This window comes from Diabrotica virgifera, chromosome 2 (assembly GCF_917563875.1).
Source record: "Diabrotica virgifera virgifera chromosome 2, PGI_DIABVI_V3a".
Taxonomy (NCBI): domain Eukaryota; kingdom Metazoa; phylum Arthropoda; class Insecta; order Coleoptera; family Chrysomelidae; genus Diabrotica; species Diabrotica virgifera.
Window position 1 is genome coordinate 163,289,421 of NC_065444.1, and position 25,915 is coordinate 163,315,335.

The following is a 25,915-nucleotide window of genomic DNA, read 5'->3' on the forward strand; positions in this document are numbered from 1 at the left end:
AATCCTATAATTGAAGTGATTACATAAGTAACGGTTATCCAAGAACATTCAAAAACTGAACGAAAATCTCTATAATGCTAATGACAATGTCATTGCCAACTACTAATGTTTACATACCACTGATCATTTTACTACACGTATTTGCCGTGTAAAGAAAGAAAAGTAGGGATAGCTCCGTAAAATATTTGCGCACACTCTTAAGGAGCTTTTAAAAATATAAAAATATACAGGGTGTATGGCAACAAATAGAGTAGTAAGGACGGTGAGAAACTGTTTCCCAATAGGAAGATAATCAGTGGTAAGACCACGAAAATTATAGTACGACAAGTTACTGGAGGCACATAGATAAAAACAGACAGACTAATGTCTACACAAAAAAGAAGAAAACTGAAAAGCTTACATCGACTAAAGCATCACTAAAAAATTAAAAAAAAAACCTTATTTTTAAAAATAAAAACTACGGGGTGTTAGTAAATAAGTATGACAAATTTTAAGGGGTAATTCTACATGAAAAAATAATGACAGTTTGTTCTATAAACGTATGTCCGCAAATGCTTCGTTTCCGAGATACGGGGTGTTGAAATTTTTATTTCAATCTGCCAATTTATTTATTTCTCTAAGACTATGAAAATGAAATTTTATGGGTTTAATGAGGTAGCTATTGCGCATTTTTTAACATACAACTACGAATTTTCTGGTCATCATTGGCGCGCATACGGGTAATCATCTGAATTTTTTTAAAGAAAAAAATAGTACGCCACTGAGATATGTCAAATTAAAAATGATTTTTAAATTCCACGTTTAATCTATGATAAAAACCTTTGTTGTCTTTTTTATGTAGTGCACCGTTTTTGTGCAAAAAAATAAAACATCTTGGCGCGTATTTGTCATTTCTTAATACATTATCAAGAACTATCCAATACAATATACAATAATACCAAACTAGAACAATAACTGAAAATATCACTAATAAGATTTTAACTAGGTGCAAATCTACAAGAAATGTTCAAGATGACCTGCTTAAGGGATGACAGAAGGATTTTATATTCATCATTGGCGCGCGTACGGGTAATGGTCTAAATTTTTTTAAGAAAAAATAGTTCGACACTGGGATATTTCAAATTAAAAATCATTTTTGAACTCCTCGTTCAATTTACGACAAAAAATCTTTCTCACCTTTTTTTAATATAAGGCGCCGTTTTTATGCAAAAAAATAAAACATCTTAACGTTTACAAAGTATTTGAAGTAAGTTTATATGCGTATGGAGTATGGAAACTACCTCTAATACTTTGTAAGCGTTAAAATGGTTTTTTTTTTTGTATAAAAACGGCGCCTCATATGAAAAAAGGCAAGATATATTTTTTGTCAAAAATTATATGAGGAATTCAAAAATGATTTTTAGTTTGACATATCTCAGTGGCGCACTATTTTTTTCTTAAAAAATTCAGACCATTACCAGCACGCGCGCCAATGATGAATATAAAATTCTTTTGTCACCAGTGAAGGAGGTCATTTTGAACATTTGTTGTAGTTTTGCACCTAGTTAAGATCTTATTAGTAATATTTTCTGTTATTGTTCTAGTTTAGTATTATTATATTGGATAGTTATTGATAATGTATTAAGAAATGAAAAATGAGCGCCAAGATGTTTTATTTTTTTGCATAAAAACGGCGCACCATATGAAAATAAGACAAGAGAGGTTTTTTATCGAAAATTAAACGTGCAATTTAAAAATAATTTTTAGTTTGACATATCTCAGTGGTGTACTATGTTTTCCTTTAAAAAATTCAGACCATTACCCGTAGGCGCGCCAATGATAAATACAAAATTCTTAATTGTATCTCAAAAAATGAGCAATAACTACCTTTTAAAACTCACCGAATTTCATTTTCATAGCTCAACCGGTCTTGGAGCAATACATAAATTGGCAGTTTGAAGTAAAAATTTCAACACCCCGTATCTCGGAAACGAAGCATCTGCGGACATACGTTTATAGAGAAAACTGCCATTATTATTTCATGTAGAATTACCCCTTAAACTTTGTCATACTTAATTACTAGCACCCTGTATAAGTGTTGCAAAACGTAAAATGGAAATCTTGGCCTAATTCTGAGAGACGCAGTCGTAGAAGACCACCTATATATAATAATAGATAAACAGATAAACAAGAATGTATTCGAACAGGTAACAACTAGCTATTTAAATGCATGATATAACGAAGTGTTAACAAATATATAATTTAAAAAATAAAAATAATGACTTACCTGGTAGATTTTGCATCTTCCGTGTTGCTCCTAACAAGGCGTCGTTTTGGCACTCTTTCATCATCGTCAGGCGTACTAGAATTGGTACTTCGCTTTTCTTGTACTTTGGCGGGCGAATTTAAACTGTTATTCAACATCATTGCAGCCGTAACTGACACTCTTCTTGCAGGAAAACTTGCAGAAAAACTCCTGATGGCATGTATACTGGACTGTTGGAACGATACTAAAAAAGGAGAAATAGTAATTTGATTTGCAGATGGCGCTTTAAAGAGACGCGGCCTTTCGTGATTAACGATTGTCAATCTTGCTAACAATAAAGCTATAAATTGAGTTTATCGATGTTTGCCAGTTTTTTTAGTCACGAATTTATAGATTGGATATACATATTGCAAATGGGTGTAAGTCTATGCATATTACTGAATATCGATACGTTGATACAGGCAGTTCTTCGCATATGTTTGCATATTCACACAATAATATATGTTACATAATATTATTTGAAACAACTTACTATGAAGTAAACACTTCCAAAAACTAGAAAGCACAATACAACGCTGTTCTAGAAATGACGTAAAGTTAATAATAAACGAAACCATTGGAAACCATAGTTTATATGAAAAAACGAATAACAACGTAACTCGTCTGATACACCTACCTAACCGCCTCAATGAACATGATAGTTGCCAACACATGCTTTATGCGAGATATCCATAAGGGAACATGGGGAAGCCCTGATGGGAAAATATGCTTAAATGCATAAACGCATAAATCAAATCGACCAATTAGTGGTCGACGCACGACATTTCAACGACATAATGTCTAGTCGGGTTAGACGAATAACAGGCCTAACCTTGCATTAGGAGCTGCCCCAAATTTTATTTTTTTAATCTTTAGAGGGGGTCAATAATAGTGTAAATTTAAAATCTCGACTGAATTCTGCCATTGCGTTAGCCGCCATCTTGATTTTAAACGAGAACCGTTTTTGCTCAATATCTCCGCCATTTTCAACTTTTCGGCAGAAAGTAGACAACCAAAATTGTTGAAAATGTAATTTTCTATCATTTCTATTTGTACAATTTTTTCGTGCCATCGATATTTTCCGAGTTATAGCGGAAAATAGTGACAGTTATATATAAATAGAGCATAATTATTAAATTATCTCGTTTATTGTTAGTTTTACGACAAAAATGTTCCTATACAAAAATAGAGAGAATTGAATTCTACACAATTTTAGTTTCTTTCATTTTTAGGTAGTATGTATGCGATAATGGCGCGAGCGTAAGACCCGATTGATTTTGTAGCAATTGTTTTTGTTCAATATCTACGCCATTTTCAACTTAAATTGTTCCAAATATGATTTCCTACAATTTATTTTTAACAATTTTTTTCATGCGGTTGATATTTTCCGAGTTAAGTGGGAAAATAGTAAAAAGTGGTGGGGTGAGCATAATTACTGAATTGAATCTTGATTCCGAGCTGCCCCAAATTTTGTAAATATATCCTTTAGGGGTGATCAATAGTAGGGTAAATTTAAAATCTCGACTGAATTCCGCGGTTGCATTAGAGGCCATATTGATTTTAAAGGAGCACCGTTGTTGCTTAATTTCTCCGCCATTTTCAACTTTTCGACAAAAACGGTAGGAACTAAAATTGTTGGAAACGCAATTTCCTACAACTTCTTTTCCACAATTTTTTTATGCTATCAATATTCTCCGAGTTAAGGGAGAAACTAGTGGAAGCGGAGGGGAAGCATAATTATTGAATTGTCTCATTTATTAATAACTTTACTACATAATTGTATATAAACAAAAATAAAGAGAATTATATTTTATACAATTTTTGAAACTTCCAATGAAACACCAACCAAACTAAGTACATAAAAGACATAAATAATAATACTTATATGCATTAAGTTCACTTAATTTTATTAACTAGCGGGTTTTATTGGTTGAATTTGTCTGTCGATCATTAAGTTTCATGTCAGCAAACATATTTTAATATTTCAACAATTTTTTTTTATTTTGGACCCCGTTGGGGGGAATTTTCTCATCCCCCCTCTTAGACCCGCCACTGGTTCTCTCGAAAAATTGTAGTAAATCGTAATTGCAACAATTTCAGTCCTTACACTTTTTGTCGAAAAGTTGAAAATGAGGGAGATATTGAATAAAAACCATAGCTTCAAAATCAATCGGGTCTTACGCTCGCGCCTTTACCGCATACGTACTACCTTAAATATTGATTTTATCAAAAAAATGAAGGAGATCAAAATTGTATAAAATTTAATTCTCTTCATTTTTGTATACGTTAAAATTTGTTGTAAAAGTAATAATAAACGAGATAATTCAATAAATCAATAATTATGCTTTAACTGTCACTGTTTTCCCCATAACTCGGAAAATATGGACCGCACTGGAAAAATTATAATAAACGAAATTATAGAAAATCCCATTTTCAACAATTTCAGGTTCTATATGTTTTGTCGAAAAGTTGAAAATGGCGGAGATATTGAGCCAAAACGGTTCTCGTTTAAAATCAAAATGGCGGCTAACGCAACGGTCAAATTCAGTCGAGATTTTAAATTTAAACTACTATTGATCGCCCCTAAAGATTAGAAGAATAAAATTTGGGGCAGCTCCTAATGCAAGGTCAAATGGTATCCCGAATGGGCCAAATAGACGCGGTGCAAGACGCGGGTCAACATAGACTCGGACCACTACGTAGTCCAAGCGAACATAAGAGCTAGAATCTCCAATTCAAAAAAGGTAGAGGAGTAAAAGAGGAAAGGTTTAACGTTGAAGCGTTAAAAACCCTACGATAGCCAAGAAATCCGAGGAAAGTTTGGAACATAAGATAGAGGACTGTACAGGTGATATAGTTGAAGATGTTTGATACCCATTAGAAGAGGTGTAGAACTATATTGGACGAGGTAGCAACTGAGGTGATTGGAAGGCAAAGCGTGAAAAATAGGGTCGGACTGGTACGATGAGGAATATGCACAAGCAACAAAAAGAAAAAATCAAGCATATGCAAGGCTCCAAGCACGAAAAACGAATACTGAAAAAAAAAGAAGAAGGAGCATGTAGAAAACCAACTGAAGGAACTAAAGAAGTATAACACACAAATGGAAACTCGAAAATTCTACAAGAAGATTAACCAGACCAGACAAGAATTCAAGCCTAGACTATCAATAGTTAGAAACAGAACAGGAGAAATAATTGGTGATCAGGACGAGATACTAGAAAGATGTGCACAAAATTTTGAGTGTAGACTTAATATAAGAAGTACGATGAGGTTGAAAGAAAATAGAGCTGAATAGAGCAGAAATAGAGCTCGAAGACAGGGACGACGAAAGAGAGAAAGATAACATCCCAACAGAGAACGACGTCATCAAAGCAATATAAAAATTGAAAGAAAACAAAGGTCCTGGATCAGATGGCATACCTTCTAAACTTTTAAAACATGGCGCAAAAATCTGACCTGTAGTATAAGTAGGCTAGTAGAACTGATTTGAAAACATGTAAAACTACCAGAAGACAGGAACGTAGGTATAACATTTTGATTATTTAAACAATGTTCCAGACCTTTTTGAGTGGGAGGATATCTCAAATATTATTATATGAGTTATTTTCAAGCAATTTCTGCAATATGAGTCAACTCTGAACATCCAAAAGTACTAATATTTTTACCAGATGCGCCCTGGTCTATAAAACAAGAATAAAAACGGCTAAACGCGCTAAAAATGACTGGCGCACACAATATTCCAGCTACAAAAGAGCCAATATGAATATTAAGTGACGCAAAAATGTATTTTGATCTTGATGGAAATTAAATTTGAAGTAAAACCCTCCACAAAAGAGTATCTTTGGTAAAGTTTACAGTTTGAGGCTCTTTTATGACGCGTTTTACTTCAAATTTAACAAATATTATGGGAAAATCTTTCAAAATAAAACTATAATTTTATTTTCCATCAAAATAAAAATAGATTTTTGCGCCACCGAATACTCATATCAACTCTTTTGTATCTGGAATATTTTCTGCGCCGCTCATTTTTACCGCTTTTAGCAGTTTTTTTTTATTCTTGTATGAGGACTTTTTTATAAATTAAATGTATAAACTTGAATGTAATGTTTCTCGATTACACGTTAAGCGTTATAAACCACTAAAACATTATCGCCAAAATGTTCTCTAGTGGTTACGACACTAAACTTGTGATCGGACAATCCGAATTTATATCCCAGCCATTCATATAACTTTTAACATTAAGTAAAAGCCTTTATGTAATTGGTATAATATAATCAAGAATTAAAATTCTAAAAAAACAAATGAATTACATTAGTCGTTCAGAACGTTTTCGGACTTATCAGTCCATCCTCAGTGAACCTAAAAGTAAGTAACCCATTTAAATAGCCCCAAAATCATACAGTGGTTGTGGTTGGATTTAATATGAAATTTACATTATAAATTTGTAAAAATAATACGACCTGAAGCTGATGAACATGGATAACTTTTCGGAAACATGAGATTTTTCTACTCTGGCATTTTTCCCGTACGCTTTGGTCGACATTTGTCTGCCAACTAGTTCAAATATGCGGAAATAATTAAAATGTCGATGACAATGACATTCAGGAAAGAATAGGCAATTTTAAGTGTGTTAACCTAGGTTAGGATCCAATAGTGATATGGAAAATTAATTTTAAGTCTATTCAAAATGAAGAAAGAAAATTTTAGTTTTTAAATTACTTTCGTTTCTGGAAAAACATAATAACCCAATAAATGACCGTTTTGAAGTGTAATTTCCAGGGGCAACTCCGAATTGCATGAAAATTTGGATTTAGGTTCTACTTACGTGGGGTGAAAAACGCCTGTTTAAAATAAGGCCAAAAATGGATAAATTAACTTATTTTAAGCACCTTTTGTTCTATAAAGTTTTTTACGTAAGTCAATACTTTTCGAGTTATTCGCGATTTAAAATGTTGATTTTTCGACATAAAAACTACATTTTCAGACCGTTTTTCCCAAATAACTCAAGAAGTAAATATTTTATCGAAAAAAATATATTTAGTGAAAGTGTAGCCTATAAAAAAACGAAAAAAATGGTGTACCAGTAAAATTATCTACAAATTGAGTAGAAGCAAAGTTGTAGCTCATGAAAAATACGTTCCTATTCGTCTAATTCCAAATCGAATAATTCAACGCGAAATCACCGAAGAAAGAAGCGTTTTTCGGGAAAACCTTATTAACATTTTTAAAGTATGGAAAAAAATCTTAATATTTGTTTTTTACAAAAGTTTACAGCATCAAAAATAAACGAGTGACACTGAAAAAAAAGTTGGCCCCTTTTTTTTGGTAAAAAAAAAATCGTTAAACCTCCCTCTATTTAGCACCCTAAATGAAATTAATCGTTTGGCTTTACCATCTATTTTAACTGTATGTGTATTGTTTATATGATCTGTAAGTTTGATTGGTTTAAAGTGCATATTTTTAAAAACATTTGGTTTTATAGTAAAAAAAAATTTTTGAAAAATTTCCTTTTTTCAAAATAAGTTAAAAAGTATTAGTGATAAGAAAAATCTTAAAGAGTAAAAAAATGTAGGTTTTGCTATTATAAATATGCTAGCTTCATTTAGTTTCTCCGTAAGACAAAAATTGGTTAAGATATGACTGTTCAAAATTTGCATACACTCGTGATTAGTGACCCATTCAAGCTTTCTCAATTATAACCCTTTCAAAAATAAACACTTTAAACCGGTGAGACTGACAGATCATATAAAAAATAGATAGGTAAGTAAATTGTTTGTAAAGCGGTAGCGATTAATTTCATTTGGGGAGCTAAACACGGCGAGATTTTCATGATTTTTTACAAAAAAAAGAGGGCCATCTTTATTTTGAGCATAACTCGCTTATTTTTAATGCTAAAACTTTTGTTAACAATTAAAACAAAGCTTTTTATAAACACGTTAAAAAAGTTTAAATAGGTTTTTCCTGAAAAGTGCTTAATTTTTCGGTGATTTCACCTTGAAATATTCGATTTGGAATTAGACGAATAAGAACGTATTTTTCATGAGCTACAACTTTGTTTTTATGTGATTGATAGACTTTACTGATACACCATTTTTTTGGCTTTTTTTAGGCTACACTTTTGCTAAGGATATTTTTTTCGACAAAATATTTACTTTTTGAGTTATTTGCGAAAAGCCGTCTAAAAACGTAGTTTTTTTTGTCGAAAAATCAACATTTTCAATGGCAAATAACTCGAAAAGTATTGACTTAACTAAAAAACTCTATGGAACAAAAGTTGCTTAAAATCAGTCAATTTATCCATTTCCGGTCTTATCTTAAACGTATGTTTTTTCACCCCCGAGAAGGGGTGACTGTCAGCCCCCAAGTAAAAGCAACCAACGGCACAATTTCAACTCTGAAGTGGAGCATAAGTGGAACCTAAATCCAAATTTTTATGCAATTCGGAGTTGCCCTTGAAAATTACACAGTATCGCCGAATTTCCCGTTCATTTACTGGGCTATAAGAGCGAGACTATTAGGAGAATGGCCAACCAAGAACCAATAATGAATAAACTAAAAAAGAGACAAATGAATTGGTATGGGTATTTGATGAGAATGCAACCCAACAGAATTACGAGGAAAGTCCACGTAGCAAAGAACATTGTAAAAAGAAAAAGAGGCAGACCAAGAAAAAAATGGATACAGCAAGTAGTAGAGGCGGGAAAAGTTAAAGGAAAATCACTCGAGGAATTAAAAAAAATGACAGAAAACAGAAAAGAATGGAAGAGATGGGTGAATGTAAATTAAAATAGCGATCCCAAATCCGACACCCTGATAGGGTACAAGGAAGGGGAGAAAGAAAGAAGAAAGAAATTACTTTCGTGTTGAAGTTTATGGGTGATGTCTGGATCATAACCATTGTTTACAGCAATCTGTTTAATGATGTTTAATTCTTTGTTGAATTCTTTTGTCGATAAAGGGATAGAATAATTTAGCCTGTGAACAAAATTGTGGAAAGAAGAGAGCTTATGGGAAAGAGGATGCTTAGATAATAAATGGATCACATTATCTGTCTGAGTAGGTTTACGATAGATACCAAGTAGAAATGGTCATTTAGTCTGGTAATAGATAAGTCTAAGAAGTTGATAAAGTTAGCAGTTTCTAGTTCCTATTTGGAGCTATGTACCAAGTAAAATGAGTAAGTAATCACAACAACATTTTTATTAACTGTCGAACTTTCACCCATATTTTTCAATTTTCATTAAGTGGGGGTACTTACTTTCAGGCCCACTGAGGATGGCTTAATAAGTCCGAAAACGTTCTGAACGACTAATGTAATCCATGTGGATTTTTTAGAATTTTAATTCTTGATTAAATTATACCAATTACCTAAAGGAGTTTTTACTTCATATTAAAAGTTATATAACTGCTTTTAATCAATAAATATAACAGTTTTACTTATAAATCCTTTAGTTAAAAAATGTAATAAAAAAATGTTAAAATTCCAAATGATTTACTAGTATTTTACTGTTTCCACTTCCTACCTCTTAGCATTTTCCTAAACAATTATGGCTCAAAGGTGAGTGAACAGCTGTTTGCCGAGTTCCATTGCAAAAAGGTAAAACACCTCGACTTTAGAGTTCTAAAATATATTGATTCGTCTACAATGTAATAATCCACACTGTGTCGTGACACGAAAGACTTACTTTGAAAGTTTATTGGAAAGACCGTATCAAATATAAATTCTGAACTTTGGGAAGTGGCGAAATAAAAATTTAGCAAGTATAAAGAGTATAATTTCAGTATAGTATCAGAATGCGAACAACAAATTAAGACATTTTATTTTCAATATAAGTTTGGTTCTATTTTCTAACAGATTAGCGGGATAAAATATAAAGATGGTTATTTTTTATTGATTTAAACTTCGAAACGTGTAGTAAGATTTTTCATCACGTGTTTAATTATGTCCAATCAGATTATTATTATACCGGGAATATTCAACCTAGATTATTATACTGGGAATATTTTTAGGTAGATTGTTTTTGTTTAATTACGAGTTTCCTAGTTTTGACAACTGTCACATTTAAAAAAATGAACCATAATAAACTTTTAGTTCTGCATCTAATGTCAAATTGTCACGACGAAAACACAAATCGGCAATTTTAAGCGATTGTACTTCAGTAAGATTATTTCATGAATAAAACTGTATTTACAAATAATTTAACTAATATTTTATTGATATCTTCGTCTGAATATTTGCTAAACTCTGTTGTTCACTTTAACAAGTTTAAAAATGTGAGTTACATTAATTGGGATAAATGTCACTGAATGTTTTTATTCGCGGTGTGCAAGTACTATGAAGGAAAACGAGAAACGACCGTGCGCGAGTCACGGAGAAATATTGCAACTATCTTAAATAATTCATATTGTCAATTAAAATTGTCAAATTGACGTATATTTCATACCTTCTGTCATTGAAGCAGAAAAATTATATATTGCACCGCAATATTGATATGATATGCAATTATTATATAAAGGTAAATTTAATTAATTGTATTTTGCTTGCAGTACTGCATTTTAATAACTAATTTTATTTACTACATACAATTGTTTACGTTTGCATAACATAACCTGCATCTTATTTTTTGGACTATGGCCTTGACAATTATCCAGCAACCAGGACTAATATAATTGGCCAATATAATTAAAAATGCGAATAAAAGTACAGAGCGTAGAAATAGAGGTCGCTTTGCCGAACTTGCACGGTCCCAATACTTTGTATGTAAATATTAAAAAATACCATGTCGAATATCACACGATAATAACAATAAATTATAAGAAAATAATGCTCCAGTTTTTTCTCAAATATGTTTCCATTCGGCAATAGTCATTTAAACCCTCCGTGTCTGTTGCCAGACAACAAGTTTTTCAAAAATAATTGTCGCATTATTGTCAATTTATTCTCACTCTTTTGTGATAATAATATTGGCACATTTTTCTAAGTTACATACCTCTTTTTCGCTTTTATTGCGATTTTTCGCTATTATATCAAAAATTATAAGGTTTGTTCCACAAACCATACATACTTATAGACGTTTCACGACCATGTTAATCTTTCGGATCGAATTAACGCCATCTCTTGATTGGAATGGGAACTAAATTGACAAATTTTAGTTATGTGAGAATTTCAGATTATAAATTTTGTGGTATTTTTGATGAAATTTCGCAGGAAATTAAAACAACAGAAAGACAATTCAATGTTTTATTCCATATTTTACTGAAAACTTCAAATATTCCAATTTGTTTTCAAAATGCTAAACACTACTCTATGTGTCACGTGAAAGCACTGATGTGTATCGAGTTGAATGAAAATTTTTGAAAGAATCTTGTACATAGGATGATTGTTTAGATAAATATTACCTTATATCTTTTACAAACTTCCAGAATATATAGGTCCGAAATGTTGATGACACACTTGTCCATTGGAATAAACTGTTTCAGGATCTATTATATTGTTTTTTTTTAATGTGGAGAAACACAACACGGGATGATCAATGTAAACTAAAAATTCTACTCATAAATATGGAGAGGTTAATACACTTATTAAAATTGTGATTAAATCTAATTAAAAACGTAACACCACTATAATAAAATAATTAAGCCACAAACTGTAAAATAAAAAGTAAATAACAAATTAATTTAATTGTCAACTGTCAGTTGTTAAATAATGACAAGAGAATTGACTGACAGCGACATCTCTGGATTGGAATGGTAACTAATTTGCTGTCTTGACCTTGACAATTTACGTGAAACGTCTATGAGTATGTATGGTTTGTGGTTTGTTCCAACACAAGAACCGCCATGTAACGATCACTATAAAATAATACGTTCCATGCGTTCTGTCTGTATTTCGTGCGTTCCATGGGTTATTTTGTTTACTGCGCAGGACGGTGATCGTTACATGGACGGTTTCTTGTTGTGTTGAAACAAACCTATAATATACAGATTAAACCAAATTAATTATAGAGGGCATAGAGCATGTAACAAAAAAATTCATGTTAGAAGAATTATGATCTACTAGTTGCCCTAAATTAGGTTTAAATGCTACTCATCTACCTATTTTAAGGTGAAATATAAGAGAGAAATTAAGTTACAAATGGTAAGATATGAATATGTGCTTAGTCAATACATCAACCTACTTTCAGTACCTATCCATATATTTCGAAAATGTTCGAAGTCATTATCTCACAGCTCTGGCATAATGAAACTGACACCCATCTACTAACTGTAATTATGGAGGAGAATAGGATAACCAGTCTGCTTCTTTTTCTTTATCTTCTATCGAAAGTTGGAATCAATGTTGTTCTATCCAAGGTACCAATTGATGTGTTCTCGGGCATACTGAAGTCGAGCTTGTTTCTGACGTGCGTTCAAATTGGTGTGTTAGCTCATCTGGGAGTCAAAGTAGCAGTCTTAAGTCTTCTTCTATCGACCATCTGGGAGTCAAAGTAGCAGTCTTAAGTCTTCTAACTATCGACCGAATGACGGTGACACCTCTTACATTCCTCAAGAATTACGGTAAGCGCTTGAGACTGCCGACGGCGTCATAAGGATGCGACGGGCGACAGTGCTCTGACTATATCCCTCTCGTAATTATGAAATTATCTGGACCGCCTTCACTGGTGAAGTATCCATTTTATAAAATATTCACTTATTGCACTTCGAAGTGTCTACACAGGTCAACGTAGGAAAAGCGACTGTGAGGACAAACGGGGCAAATTCATTGAGGTCTAAATTGCGTAGAACATGCCCGTTACAGTGTTTGCTGCATTCCCTATGGCATATGCCATACAGAAGAAGACAAATTTTACATGTTGCCAATTTACACAAAACAATTATTTTTTGGAAGTTCTATAATGGACAATATTTTTTGCATTAGTTGTTTTAATTAAAAGAACACAACTTGAAATTACTAAACATAAACTACAATTCATCGAGTGAGTCTTTGCTCGCAAGTGTAGTTGTATTGCTTTCGGTACGATTTGTGTAAAGTGGAACGATTCGATTTAATAAATCATACAGAGTCTATTTTTCGGGACGGCTGGTTGCAGAAAAAAGTAAATTACAAAATGTAGAAACAAAACTAGTACCGAACGATAGATGATAGCATAATCTAATTACTAATCAACTAATAAACCGTTTATTAGTTTCCAATTTTTCACGATGTCTATCAATGTTCGTATCTAGGACATTGTGATATAAAGTTGATGCAAAGATGTAAATGATATTTTTGTTGCACAAAATATACCAGTCACGGAAATAAAAAAGAATAATTAAACTCAACATACTTTTTCGGAGAAAATAATCAATATATAACTGAGTGTTATAATATACTGAATAATTATGTAATGACTACTATGCACTGAAAATATTTTAAGTTATTTTTTTTTTATTAATGGCTTTGACATAGCCAATTAGCCAGACTATTTGTTTTTTTATGGTATTACAATAACAATTTTAAGTTAATATCTAAGCCTACTTATTAGCTAAATTTACAGGTTGTTATAATATATTACTGGATACATTTTTCAATAATTTTGTGTGATATTTTTACAATTTTTAATTTTATTATCTAAGCCTATTTAAAATTTAAATTTACAGGACGTTACATATTCGTAAAGACATTGTAACGTCTGCTTATTTTTTGGAAAAAGAATTTCGTTTAAATTGACAGGTAAAGGACAATTTAGATCAATTAACTTTTCATACATTACTTTAATATGTTGTCTGTACTGTCCGTCCACACTCCAATATGAGGTGCTGTATTTTAAGTTATTAAAAAGGTAAAAAACATACGTTGAGCAAGGTAGTGTGTATTAATATAAACTTACGTGCATAGAAATCGGCCCACTTAAAAATTTGGTCATTTTTGATGTCTCGTATTTCCTAAACCTGTTGGCCGATTTAGGTGATTTTTTAATATGTTATAGCCTGATTCTTTAACAATATCGCTGTAATAATATTGTTGCTAAACAGGTAAATTTTTATTGTATACCGGGTGTACGAATCAAATTGTGTTTTTTTCTCAAAGTTCGCTTCACCCTGTGGAATATTCTAGCCTTTATAAAATACTGAAATTAAAACCCAACTATAGCCTCAGGTTGTCTTAACATTTTGTTTTTTGATTCATTCGTTTATGTTGGATAATAAAAAAGTTAGGTACCTACTTTAACAACTAGACATGTTCTTCATCAATACACGGTGTTTCTAAATAAGTGGGACAAACTTTTAGGGGTAATTCTGCATATGAAAAAATAATGACAGTTTTCTTTATAAATGTATGTTTGCAAATGTTTCGTTTCTGAGATACGGGATGTTGAATTTTTTCTTACAAACTGACTATTTATTTATTGCTCTAAAACCGGTTTAGATATGAAAATAAAATTTGGTGGTTTTTTTTTTTATTTTTATTTATCCGCATCAACCACTCGGGTTATTAGCGGTACATTTATAATACAAAATAGATAGAGCAAAAGATACATTTTTAGAATATAAGAATGACAAAAATATGGAAATTATTTAGAGTTTACAAAGAAAAAAAGAAATGAATCATAATTTGTTATACAGTTTACAATGATTTACAAAAGATAAAACTTCATTGAATTTTGTGACCAGTGCTTCTTTCAGGCTGTTGGGTATCTTGAATATTGTTTTCGCTGAAGTGTATTCTGGACATTCTATTATTATATGGTTAACTGTGAGAGGTATTTGGCATCTTTGGCACATTGGTGGCGGTTCCTTGGAGATTACGTAGCTGTGGGTAAGTCGTGTGTGTTTTTGGTGGGTTTAAAGACGTAGTTATTGCACATTTTTTGACATACAATTAAGAATTTAATATTCACCATAGCGCTCATACTGCTAATATGACCGATCATATTAGCCGTATGCACGCTAATAGTGAATATAAAATTCTTAATTTTATGTCAAACAATTGGCAATAACTATCTCTTAAAACCTACCAAATTTCATTTGCATATCTCAACTGGTTTTAAAGCAATAAATAAATCGCGAGTTTGTGAAAAAAAAAATTCAACATCCCATATCTCGGAAACGAAACATTTGCATACATACGTTTATAAAGCAAACTGACATTATTTTTCATGTAGAATTACCCCTTAAAGTTTGTCCCACTTGTTTAGAAACACCGTGTATTGACGAATAACTTGTTTAGTTGTTAAAGTACCTAACTTTTTTATTATCCAACATAAACGAATGAACCCAAAAACGGAATGTTAAGAAAACCTGAGGCTATAGTTGGGTTTTAATTTCAGTATTTTATAAATGCTAGAATATTCCACACGGTGATGCGAACTTTGAGAAAAAACACAGTCTGATTCGTACACCCGGTATACAATAAAAATTTACCTGTTTAGCAACAGTATTATTACAGCGATATTGTAAAAGAATCAGGCTATAACATATTAAAAAAATCACTTAAATCGGCCAACAGATTTAGGAAATACGAGACATCAAAAATGACCACATTTTTAAGTGGGCCGATTTCTATGCACGTAAGTTATTTTAGATACAATTCTATAACATCTTTATTATCTTCTTATTGTTATTACATTCGCTTTGAATGCGATTTATTTTTATTGTTCGTTTATCTCTTTTTGTTGTTCTCTGATCACACACGAATTAGATATTAGTTTCGTGTTCCATCTTTTTAGACACACCGTCGCGTCGCACTACTCCCATTTAATTTTTCGAATGAAGAGGTGTTCTTCGTTTTGAATTATTTTTTTGGTCGCTTGTACTTGCTGTGTTTGTTGTGTTCGATATTGCAGAGAGGCTTTCATTTTTCTTCATTTCTTCTATAAACCAACGGGTTTTCTTTCTGAACATACTAATGCTTACCACCTTTTCCTATACCAGCAGTTCCAGCTCTGCTTTTCTTAGGTGACTCCTGAGCTCTTCTCAGCTTCCTTCAACCATCGACATCTAGGAAGATATTAGTACAGAATTAGCCTGTCTATTTTCATTTTTTTAGGAGCCGGTGCTCGCTTTATCCCTCCGCTAAGTTGCAACTCATTAATTATATTGTACTAATTATTTTTGGTCAGCTTAAGGCGAGGCTCTATCAGCCATTAGTGCGTTGCGCTGCGTTGCGTCGTCGCAGCGTCGTTTTTCAACATTCGCAAAGTGTGTGCGTTAGTGCGTTGCCGCTCCTGCAATACTTAGAGTAGATTTATCGATGGATTCTTATGTAGTTTTGTCCTCTGAATCCAAATCTGAAAACGGCATTTCGATATCTCTAACCGTCTTCGAGATAATCGACCTCAAAATCTAAAATGCGACGTCTCAATCCTTTTATTTTCTGCCGACACACTAAACGTCAGCTGAAATCGTTGCTAGTAAGTAGGCTAGTTTTTTAATCAGAATTTGTTAAGCAAAGCATAGGTTATTTAAATTTGAGTTTGACACTTCGTGAATGTCAAACTAAATTTTAAATTAAGTATTAATAAAATATCAATGACATTTGGTAGTGAATTTAATTATTATATAAAATAAATAAGATGTTCAAAAATACAATTTGAGTATATTTTGAAAGCAATAATTTATTAACAACTTTAAAATGGTTTATACGAGTATACGGCCTCCCCTTTAATGGGAGTACCTAATGATAAATGGACTGTTCCATTTGTTATGAAATGAAAATTGTTATTATAGTCGGTTTAAACTCAGACACATCGGGCTAGTGATTTTAGTAGATATTTTTTTTGTGTTTTGCCAATTTTGGCAAAATTACTAATTATTTAGTAATTATTAACTATGTAGTAATTATTTTTTTTGCCAAATTGGCAAAATTGCTGACTAAAATCACTAGCCAGTTGTGTCTGAGTTTAGCGAACCGACTATATGAAATGTTTGAATAAAAAATGATGGTCTGATATGTGCAATTACATCCTTCTAATGGAAAAAATATTTGAAGATTTTTCTCAAATTATGGATACCAACAACATTTTTAATTATAGCTCTTTTATTTTTAATTTGACGAAGAAAAGTTATTCTTCATAAAAACTCTTCATGGTCTAAGATTTATGATGCAACCATCATATATCAAATTTTAAAGGTATATAAAAAATATGAATTTCGATCAAGAGTAAAGTACCTTTATAGTTCACAATATTTAAATTAGAATGATATAATTGCACATTAAAACATAATTTTTAATTCTAAATAATTTTTCATAATAGCAATTTTCCATATTATGAATTAAAATACGTAAATAAACAAAGTTTTCGTTATGATAATGCTCGCATTTTCAGCTTGTTGTTATATAATTTTACGTGTTCTTTTGTTACTATTATTACGCCATCACCGTAATAAACGTAGAAACTATAAAATATTCTGAATATGGGCCATTCCCCGAACATATGCCTGTTTTGGATTACTTCGACAACGAATATTTTACTGTGCAACATAAGAAGTACGAAAGTAAATGGCGCTAATAATTATTCCAATAAACAACAATGTAATTTGCAATTTACTTTTGTTCTTCTTATTTTGCACAGTAAAATATTCGTTGTCGAAGTAATCCAAAACAGGCGTATGTTCGTGGAATATGGTATATTTCCTTTGCCAGCTAAGAAATTGTGAAAACAAAATTATGAAAATGACGCTGCGACAACGCAACGCAGCTCAACGCACTAATGGGACCTCGCCCTTATTCTGTTTGTTGTAGCGTAATAATCGATATTATAAGTGTCCCAATAGTACAGTGGCCCAATAAATGGTCGAAAAATATACATCTTACGTTTTGCAGATGACACAGTCCTTCTGGCAAGTAGTCAAGAAGAGTTAATTGATCTCGTACGTTTGTTTGAAAACAAGTCAAATATTTAGTCTGTAGTTAATCATATCAAAGACAAAGATCATGATAGTGAGTTAACTACATAACAATCATCCACAACATAACCACCATTGACCGATTTGAGGTTATGAGCTGATACTTACATATATCTTCCACTAAGATCATTGATCACAAACACAGGGTCACTACAGGAAGAAATAAAACATACAAGTGACCTAGCAAAAATCGCCGTAGCAAAGATGGCCAAACAATAGAAGGGCTCTCTTTCATGAACTTTAAAAATGAGGTTGATCAACTGCTTAATATTTCCAATCCTGACATATGGATGTGAATATTGGACCATAAGACAAAAAAAAAGAAATATAGATGCCACTGAAATGTTTTGTTGTAGAAGAATATTACGAATTGCTTGGACCGATCACAGGACAAATAATTCAATTTTAAACGAGCTAACGGTCAGCAAATAGCTCTCCAACAAATAAAATACTTTGTACATGTTATTAGAGCAGACAGAGAAAACATGGAAAAACTTATTATCCAAAGAAATATAGAAGGTCAAATATTGCAAGGAAGCTCTCCAACAAGATGGATCGACGAGAGAGCGTATTTTAGACGTATTTTTCATGAGTTACAACTTTGCTTTTATTGGGTCTATATGGTCCATGAAACCGTTTTTTTTTGTAAGCTACGTTTTTGCTAAGAATATTGTCTTTGAGAAAATACTTACTTTTTTAAGTATTTGCAAAAAACCGCCTGAAAACGTGTTTTTTTGTATATAAATATTTTTCATTCATTTGGAGTCGCTGATCACGCATATCATGAGTAATCATGACGACGATAGTCTCCGAGACCCAGGACGAGCCCTGGTGCCCAGGACGAGCCTTATCGTCTGTGGTTTTGTGGAAATTCGATACAAAATCAGTGAAAACTCGTTATTCTGTAAAGTTTTTGGGATCTCTGAACACGAACATTCGTCCTGAGCACATGGTGCCTCGGAGACCATCGTTGCTACGGTATTCGAGTTCAGCGATCCCAAAAACTTACGAGTAATGAGTTTGCACTGATTTTGTATCGAATTTACACAAAACTCGTAATAGGTGAGCCGGTCCTGGGCACTAGATATCCCGGAGAGTATCGGTGTCATGATATTTGTATTCAGCGACCCCAAAAACCCCTCTAGTAATGACTTCGCATTGATTTTGTATCGAATTTATACGATACGATAATCGAATTATATATATTATTAAATTGATAAGAGACGAAGATCGTTCTGGACACCGACACCAGGTGATTCGGAGGTCATCGCTGTCCTGGTGTTCGTTATCAGCAACCGCAAAACCCTCACAATGCGTGTACCCTCACAATTAAGTATGCGTGTACTGTGCGGTGTTAACTTGTAAATCATTTTTGTACGAGATTGTAAAAAATTGTATTGTACGAAATTGTAAATGTACGAGATTGTAAAAAATATTATGTAGAGTAGATAACTAAATTGATTCTTCTTAAAAACGTATCTTAATTAGGTCTACATTTAGTTCCTTAAAGTGTGTTAGTCTTTAGAACAATAATTAGAAAAAATACATTAATTAAATTGTTCATTGTTCACGTATTAAGCTTGTCTAAGTTTAATCAAAATATTTCCCTTGTAGTATAACTATAAATAGCTATTTACAAGTATAATGCATTAATTTTAAGAACACATAGTCTAACTCAGGTCAAGTAAATAATTATTTATTAATACAAAAAGAGACTACGAACATTATAATCTTTAAACTGTTTATGGCAGTGTAAAGTGCCTTAAAACTCACCATTTTAACCTTTATTTTTCAAACTTTCTGGGGAAGGAACCCCGAACCCCGGAAAGGGCGGTCTGGGGCTTCAGGGGGTATTCCACCCTAGGGGTAAAGCCCCAAGACCCCCGGTAGCCACCGAAAATGCCTAGAACCGCTCATGGGGGGCCCTTTGTGTGGTTTGCCCAAGATTTGTAGATCCAGGCCTAGGCCATGGTGCACATTTTGAACATGTATATTATAATTGCATATTATTTTGCGGATACTGTAAATATTTTTTGTATTTGAATATAGCTTTGGAATGTACTCCTTCTGGTTTTGAAATAAACCATAGAAACCCAATCAAAAACCGCTTTTAACATCTACATAGTGTTTTCAAATCAATAGTGAAGTGATGGCAGTCAATAACTTAATTCAGCAAAGTTTAACTTCGAAGAATAAGACATTAAAGTTTCAAATTAATCCAAATCAGATGCCAAACGATCGGGAGACGGAAATCACTCTGCTGAAACTATTGAAGGTCGAATACCTTGCCTGGAAATAGCGTGACTGAATTTCAGCCCCTTCACTTCAATTAAATCTCGTAATTAACTACCTGGAAGCTTTTCGTGAAGCACTTCTTAAAACTTTTCTCATTGTTAGTTGTAAAATGCTCTTTACACATTAAGGATTCATATGACGAATGTTCAAGTGTTTTAAACACATTTTCTACAAGACTTGAAACACGAACATGCGATGCACTGTTCGTTTCGACAAATTTTATTACATATAAGTTCATAAATATTTTATATATTAAATATATAAATTTATATAAATTTATATAAATTTATATATATATTTATATATATATTTTATATAAGTTCATAAATATTCAAATTTTATTACATATTATTACATATATGTGGATGTTCTTAGTTCGTATACCTAATACAAAATAAATACTCGAGAAAAATAAGCAAGAAATAGACCATGTTCGCAGTATCATCAAGAACCATATATACATAAAAATAGAGTTAGAAGAAGAAGAATGTCACATAATACAGGCATATGAACTGGTAGAAGGAACAGAGCATGAAAAACAGAACTATTCTATGATGAGATACAGAAACTTATTGATGAGATACAAGAGAAAAGCAAAAACATCGTTTTACTAGGAGACTGGAATGCAAGAATAGGAAATGATGAAAATATGACATTAGGCTGCTTGGGAAGGTATGGAGAAGAGACGATAAATAGGAATGGTAGAAGAATGATAAGTTTCTGCCAAATAAATGACTTGTTAATAGGTAATTATTTCTGGTATCAACCGAGAAACGAAAAATATACATACGTAGCAGAAGAGAGAAATGCGAGAAGCATAATTGACTACATAGTATATCCTCGAGACGCAGACCTAACCTAAATATAGTGAAAGAACTGGTAAAAGATGCGAAGAAGAAGAGCTGGACGGAATTCGGTGAAGAATTGAACGAAGGTTTTGGGAATAACAATAAACAGTTTTGGAATAAAATAAAAAGCATGAAAGGAACAAAAAGGAAACAAATAAGAGAAATTAGAAATGAACGAAATGAATTGAAAACAAACATACAGGACATACTAACCATATGGAATAAGCACTATAAAGAAAAATTCGACGCAGGCAACCAACAAAATGAGGAGAGAGGACAGCAGGAAAGAGAAGAGGATAGGGACAATCGAGTAGACGAAATTCAATCAAAGATATTGAAGAAGGATTGGCAAAAATAAAGATTGGAAAAGCGGGAGATGCAGATGACATAGATCTGGAGGTGATGAAGTACGTGGGAGAACGAGGCAAGTTTTGGCTACTGGAAATAATGAAGGAAGCATGGAGAACAGAAAAGATACCGAAAGAAAAGAAGGGAAGAAAATGTATTGATACCAATACACAAGAAAAGAGATGAAGCGGAATATGATAACTACTAAGGAGAGGAATAGAACAAGGGGACAGTCTCAGCCCAGTTTTGTTTATATTAGTAATGGATAGAGTAATGAAGAGCGCTAAAATAAGGTCAAGGCAATTACAGTCAACAATAGGGTACAGGAATTTAGTACCAGTGAGAATGGAGGGATAACTATATGCAGGTCACCTAGTAATAATAGCAGACAATAAAGAGAAAATGCAAAAATTAATCGATATCTTGGTGGAAGAAATAAAAAATTTGAAAATGGAGGTAAACGTAAAGGAAACGACAATGATAGTAGCCCAAAAGAAAAGGGAAGAAATAAACCTAACGATATTTAGGTGCAAAAACGAAATAATAGAAACAGTCTCGACGTTTGAATACCTGGGAGTAATAATATCAGAGGATGGAAAGCTAGATCAAGAAATCTCATACAGGGCGAAAAAAGCAAATTAGATCTACTATGCACTAAATAAAACAATATTTGGAAAGGAAAAAATAGATAAAGAAATAAAACTGAAGGTATACAATGCAATATCTGTACCAACTTTAATATATGCAAGTGAGACATGGATAAACAATGCAAAAATAGACAGCACAATAAACACAGCGGAGATGAAGCAGCTGAGAAAAATAACAGGAAAAACGAAATTGGACAGAAATTAAGATATTAGACAAAGACTGAAACAGGAATCGATAATAACCAAGATCCAAAAAAGAAAATTAAAATGGTATGTAGGTACACATTAACAGAATGGACCAAGGAAGACTAAAAAAGCAGGTGATGGAATCAAAAAGATATGGTAAAAGAAGGAAAGGAAGGCCAAGGAAGAGATGGATCGATCAGATTATAGAAATTGGACAGGAAAAAGGAAAAACACATCAACAAATGAAAGAGTTAGCAAAGGACCGCAAGAAATGGAAGATATGGATAGAGGATGAATAAAACCTCCGACGCCCCTTAGGGGCATAAGGAGTTTCGAGAAAGAAATTTCATACATAGACAAATACGACCAGCATGGGTTGGCTATAAAAATCGTGTCATAGCTATAGCTATCCTTAAAACATGTTTTTGTGAATTTTTTTGAAACTATAAGAGGATAATTTTATTTTTAAATTAAATAAACATATTAAGTATAATTCAAAAAATATTAAAAAAAATTCAAGAAAAAATATTGAAAAATAAGTCAACGGTGGCAAATTTTTAAAGATACCTCAAAAAAAACAATGAATTTTGCGGTGGACGTCAGAATTTATCATTGGATCATGGTGACAAAAAATTCAAAAAGATTTTATAGGGCAGTCAAAGTCAATGAGGGTATGTGGCTCCGAATTCCATCCTACTATATAGATTTACGTGATATTTTCACAGTAAGTAGGCAATAGCCCAAGAAACAAGGTCTGCCCTATGCCGGTGTGTGCTTTTGTCTTGGGGGCGGTCCCCACCCCTTCTCGGGGGTGGAAATTTTTTTACTTAAATAACTACGGAAGTTGCTATAGAACCTAATACTAAGCAAAAACTGTTCTATATTATGTTTTTTTTTTTTTCGAAAACTCAATACTTTTTGAGTTATTCCTGGTTGGAAATTGGCCATTTTCATTGAAACATAAAAAACTATATAAAACATTTTTGTAGCTTATAAAATAATAAAGAGATTTTTCCTTTATGAATCTTCTAGTTATAACACAAAAAGAGATATGGTAAGTGAAAAAAACGTGTTTTCTTGGTGCATGCTCAAATCAGTGTATTTAACTTGAAATAACAGAGAAACGGTCGATTTTAGGTGTATAATGTTACCAATAACTTTTGTTGTGCTTGAAAAGACCTTTAAAATAAGCAATATTAAATGTCGATTACATTCAAACTATGCGAGATAAACTGTAAAAAATTTGATGACTAACGTATTTTAAGAAAAAAATGAGAAATATATTTAATCCCTCGTCCACAAGAATTTAAATGCATCGTTTTCCTTCTACAATACATTTCACTATAGTGTTATTTTTATGTTCAAAAAGTTGGGCGGGTTTAAAATGAATGGTTTTTGAAAAAAATAAGATCAAATTATTGTGCGCATTTTTAAATTTTCTTAAAAATCTTCCTATTTCTCCATGTAACTCGAAAATGATAAGAGATGCCAAAAAAAGATGCCATACAAAAATGTAGGTTTCTTCTAGATAAATATTTTGATTTTTATTTTTTATAACAGTATCTCTTATCATTTTCAAGTTACATGGAGAAAAAGGAAGATTTTTAAGAAAATATGCGCTCTATAATTTGATCAACTTATCAACCAAGAGAACAGGCAGGATTCCGAAAAAATTACGGAACAAATGACCATCTACAAAGTATAAAAACCCTGATAGAGAAAGTAGTGGAATACAATAAACCCCTAGTTCTACTTTTTATCGATTTTCATAAAGCCTTTGACACAGTTGAACTTAGCAAAATATTACAGGCGCTTAAAGAATGCAGGCTAGATTATAGGTATACAAAATTATTACACAAAATATACTTACAGGCAACAACCACTGTCAAATTACATACTAACAGTAATCGCATAAAAATAGAACGGGGGGTTAGACAAGGAGACCCAATGTCACCTAAACTTTTTAATACGGTCTTAGAACATGCTTTCAAGAGTTTGGATTGGATGACAAAGGGAATAAAAATAGATGGAGAATACCTAAACAACTTACGTTTCGCCGATGATATAGTCATAGTAGCTGAGGATCTAGGTATGGCAAGAGAGATGGTACAAGAACTCGTTGTAGCTACAGAAAATGTAGGTTTAAATATAAACATCTCGAAAACAAAAATAATGACAAATTTGGTACCCAACCAGAACATCAGTATTGGTGGGAAGGAAATAGAACTCGTAGATAGATATAAATACCTGGGACATGAAATTACGATTGGCAGGGATAACCAGACTCATGAGCTGAAGAGAAGAATCGGTCTTGGGTGGGCAGCATTTGGAAAACTGAGAGAAACTTTTAAAAGTGAGTTACCCACATGTCTAAAGAGAAAGGTATTCGATCAGTGCGTCCTCCCAGTCTTGACGTACGGATCAGAAACACTTACCTTAACTAAAGCCTCGGCTACCAAACTAAGAGTCACGCAGAGAAGAATGGAGCGGTCAATGTTAGGAATAACTCTTCGAGACAAAATCAGAAACGAAGAAATCAGGAGAAGAACAAAGGTGACTGACGTCATCGAGAGGATAGCCAGGTTGAAGTGGAGATGGGCAGGACACGTAGCCAGAATGACAGATGGGCGATGGACGAAGAGGTTATTGGAATGGAGGCCAAGAGAAGACAAGAGAAGCGTCGGTCGACCGCCTACAAGATGGACTGACGACTTAAGAAAGGTAAATAAAAACTGGATGAGGGCGGCGCAGGATAGATGGGGTTGGAAACGAGGGGAGGAGGCCTATGTTCAGCAGTGGACTTTTGAGGCTGGATGATGATGATGATAATTTGATCTTATTTTTTTCAAAAACCATTCATTTTAAACCCGCTCTACTTTTTGAACATAAAAATAACAATGTAGTAAAATATATTGTAGAAGGAAAGCGATGCATTTAAATTCTTGTGGATGAGGGGTTAAACATACTTCTCAATTTTTTTCTTAAAATTCGTTAGTCATCAATTTTTTGCAGCATATCTCGCTTAGTTTGAATGTAATCGACATTTAATATTGCTTATATGAAAGGACTTTTCAAGCACAATAAAAGGTATTGGTACCATTATACATCTAAAATCGACCGTTTCTCTGTTATTTCAAGTTGAATACACTGATTTGAGCATGCACCAAAAAAACAAACTCTTTTTACCTACCATATCTCTTTTTGTGTTATAACTAGAAGATTGAGCTATATAATATATTAAGATTATTATTATAATATATTGAGATATAAGATTGAGCTATATTTTATGAGCTACAAAAATGTTTTATATAATTTTTTTAGTTAGATGCATTGTTTTTAAGGTATTCGCAAAAAAACCGTTTGAAAAGGTGTTATATTTCAATGAAAATGGCCAATTTTCAACCACGAATAACTCA

At 32.5% G+C, this 25,915-nt stretch overlaps 2 protein-coding genes across 5 annotated transcripts in view; one reads left to right on the forward strand and one right to left on the reverse strand.

The window, feature by feature from the left end:
• LOC114332096 (cyclic GMP-AMP synthase-like receptor) overlaps positions 1–25,915 on the forward strand; it is a 425,443-nt gene that overhangs the window by 190,461 nt on the left and 209,067 nt on the right. The window lies entirely within an intron of this gene.
• LOC114330709 (repetitive organellar protein) overlaps positions 1–25,915 on the reverse strand; it is a 228,789-nt gene that overhangs the window by 156,548 nt on the left and 46,326 nt on the right. Inside the window, exon 3 of the mRNA XM_050644065.1 lies at positions 2,267–2,489. Within this exon, the coding sequence (XP_050500022.1) occupies positions 2,267–2,489 (223 nt within the window). The remainder of the gene's footprint in view (positions 1–2,266; positions 2,490–25,915) is intronic.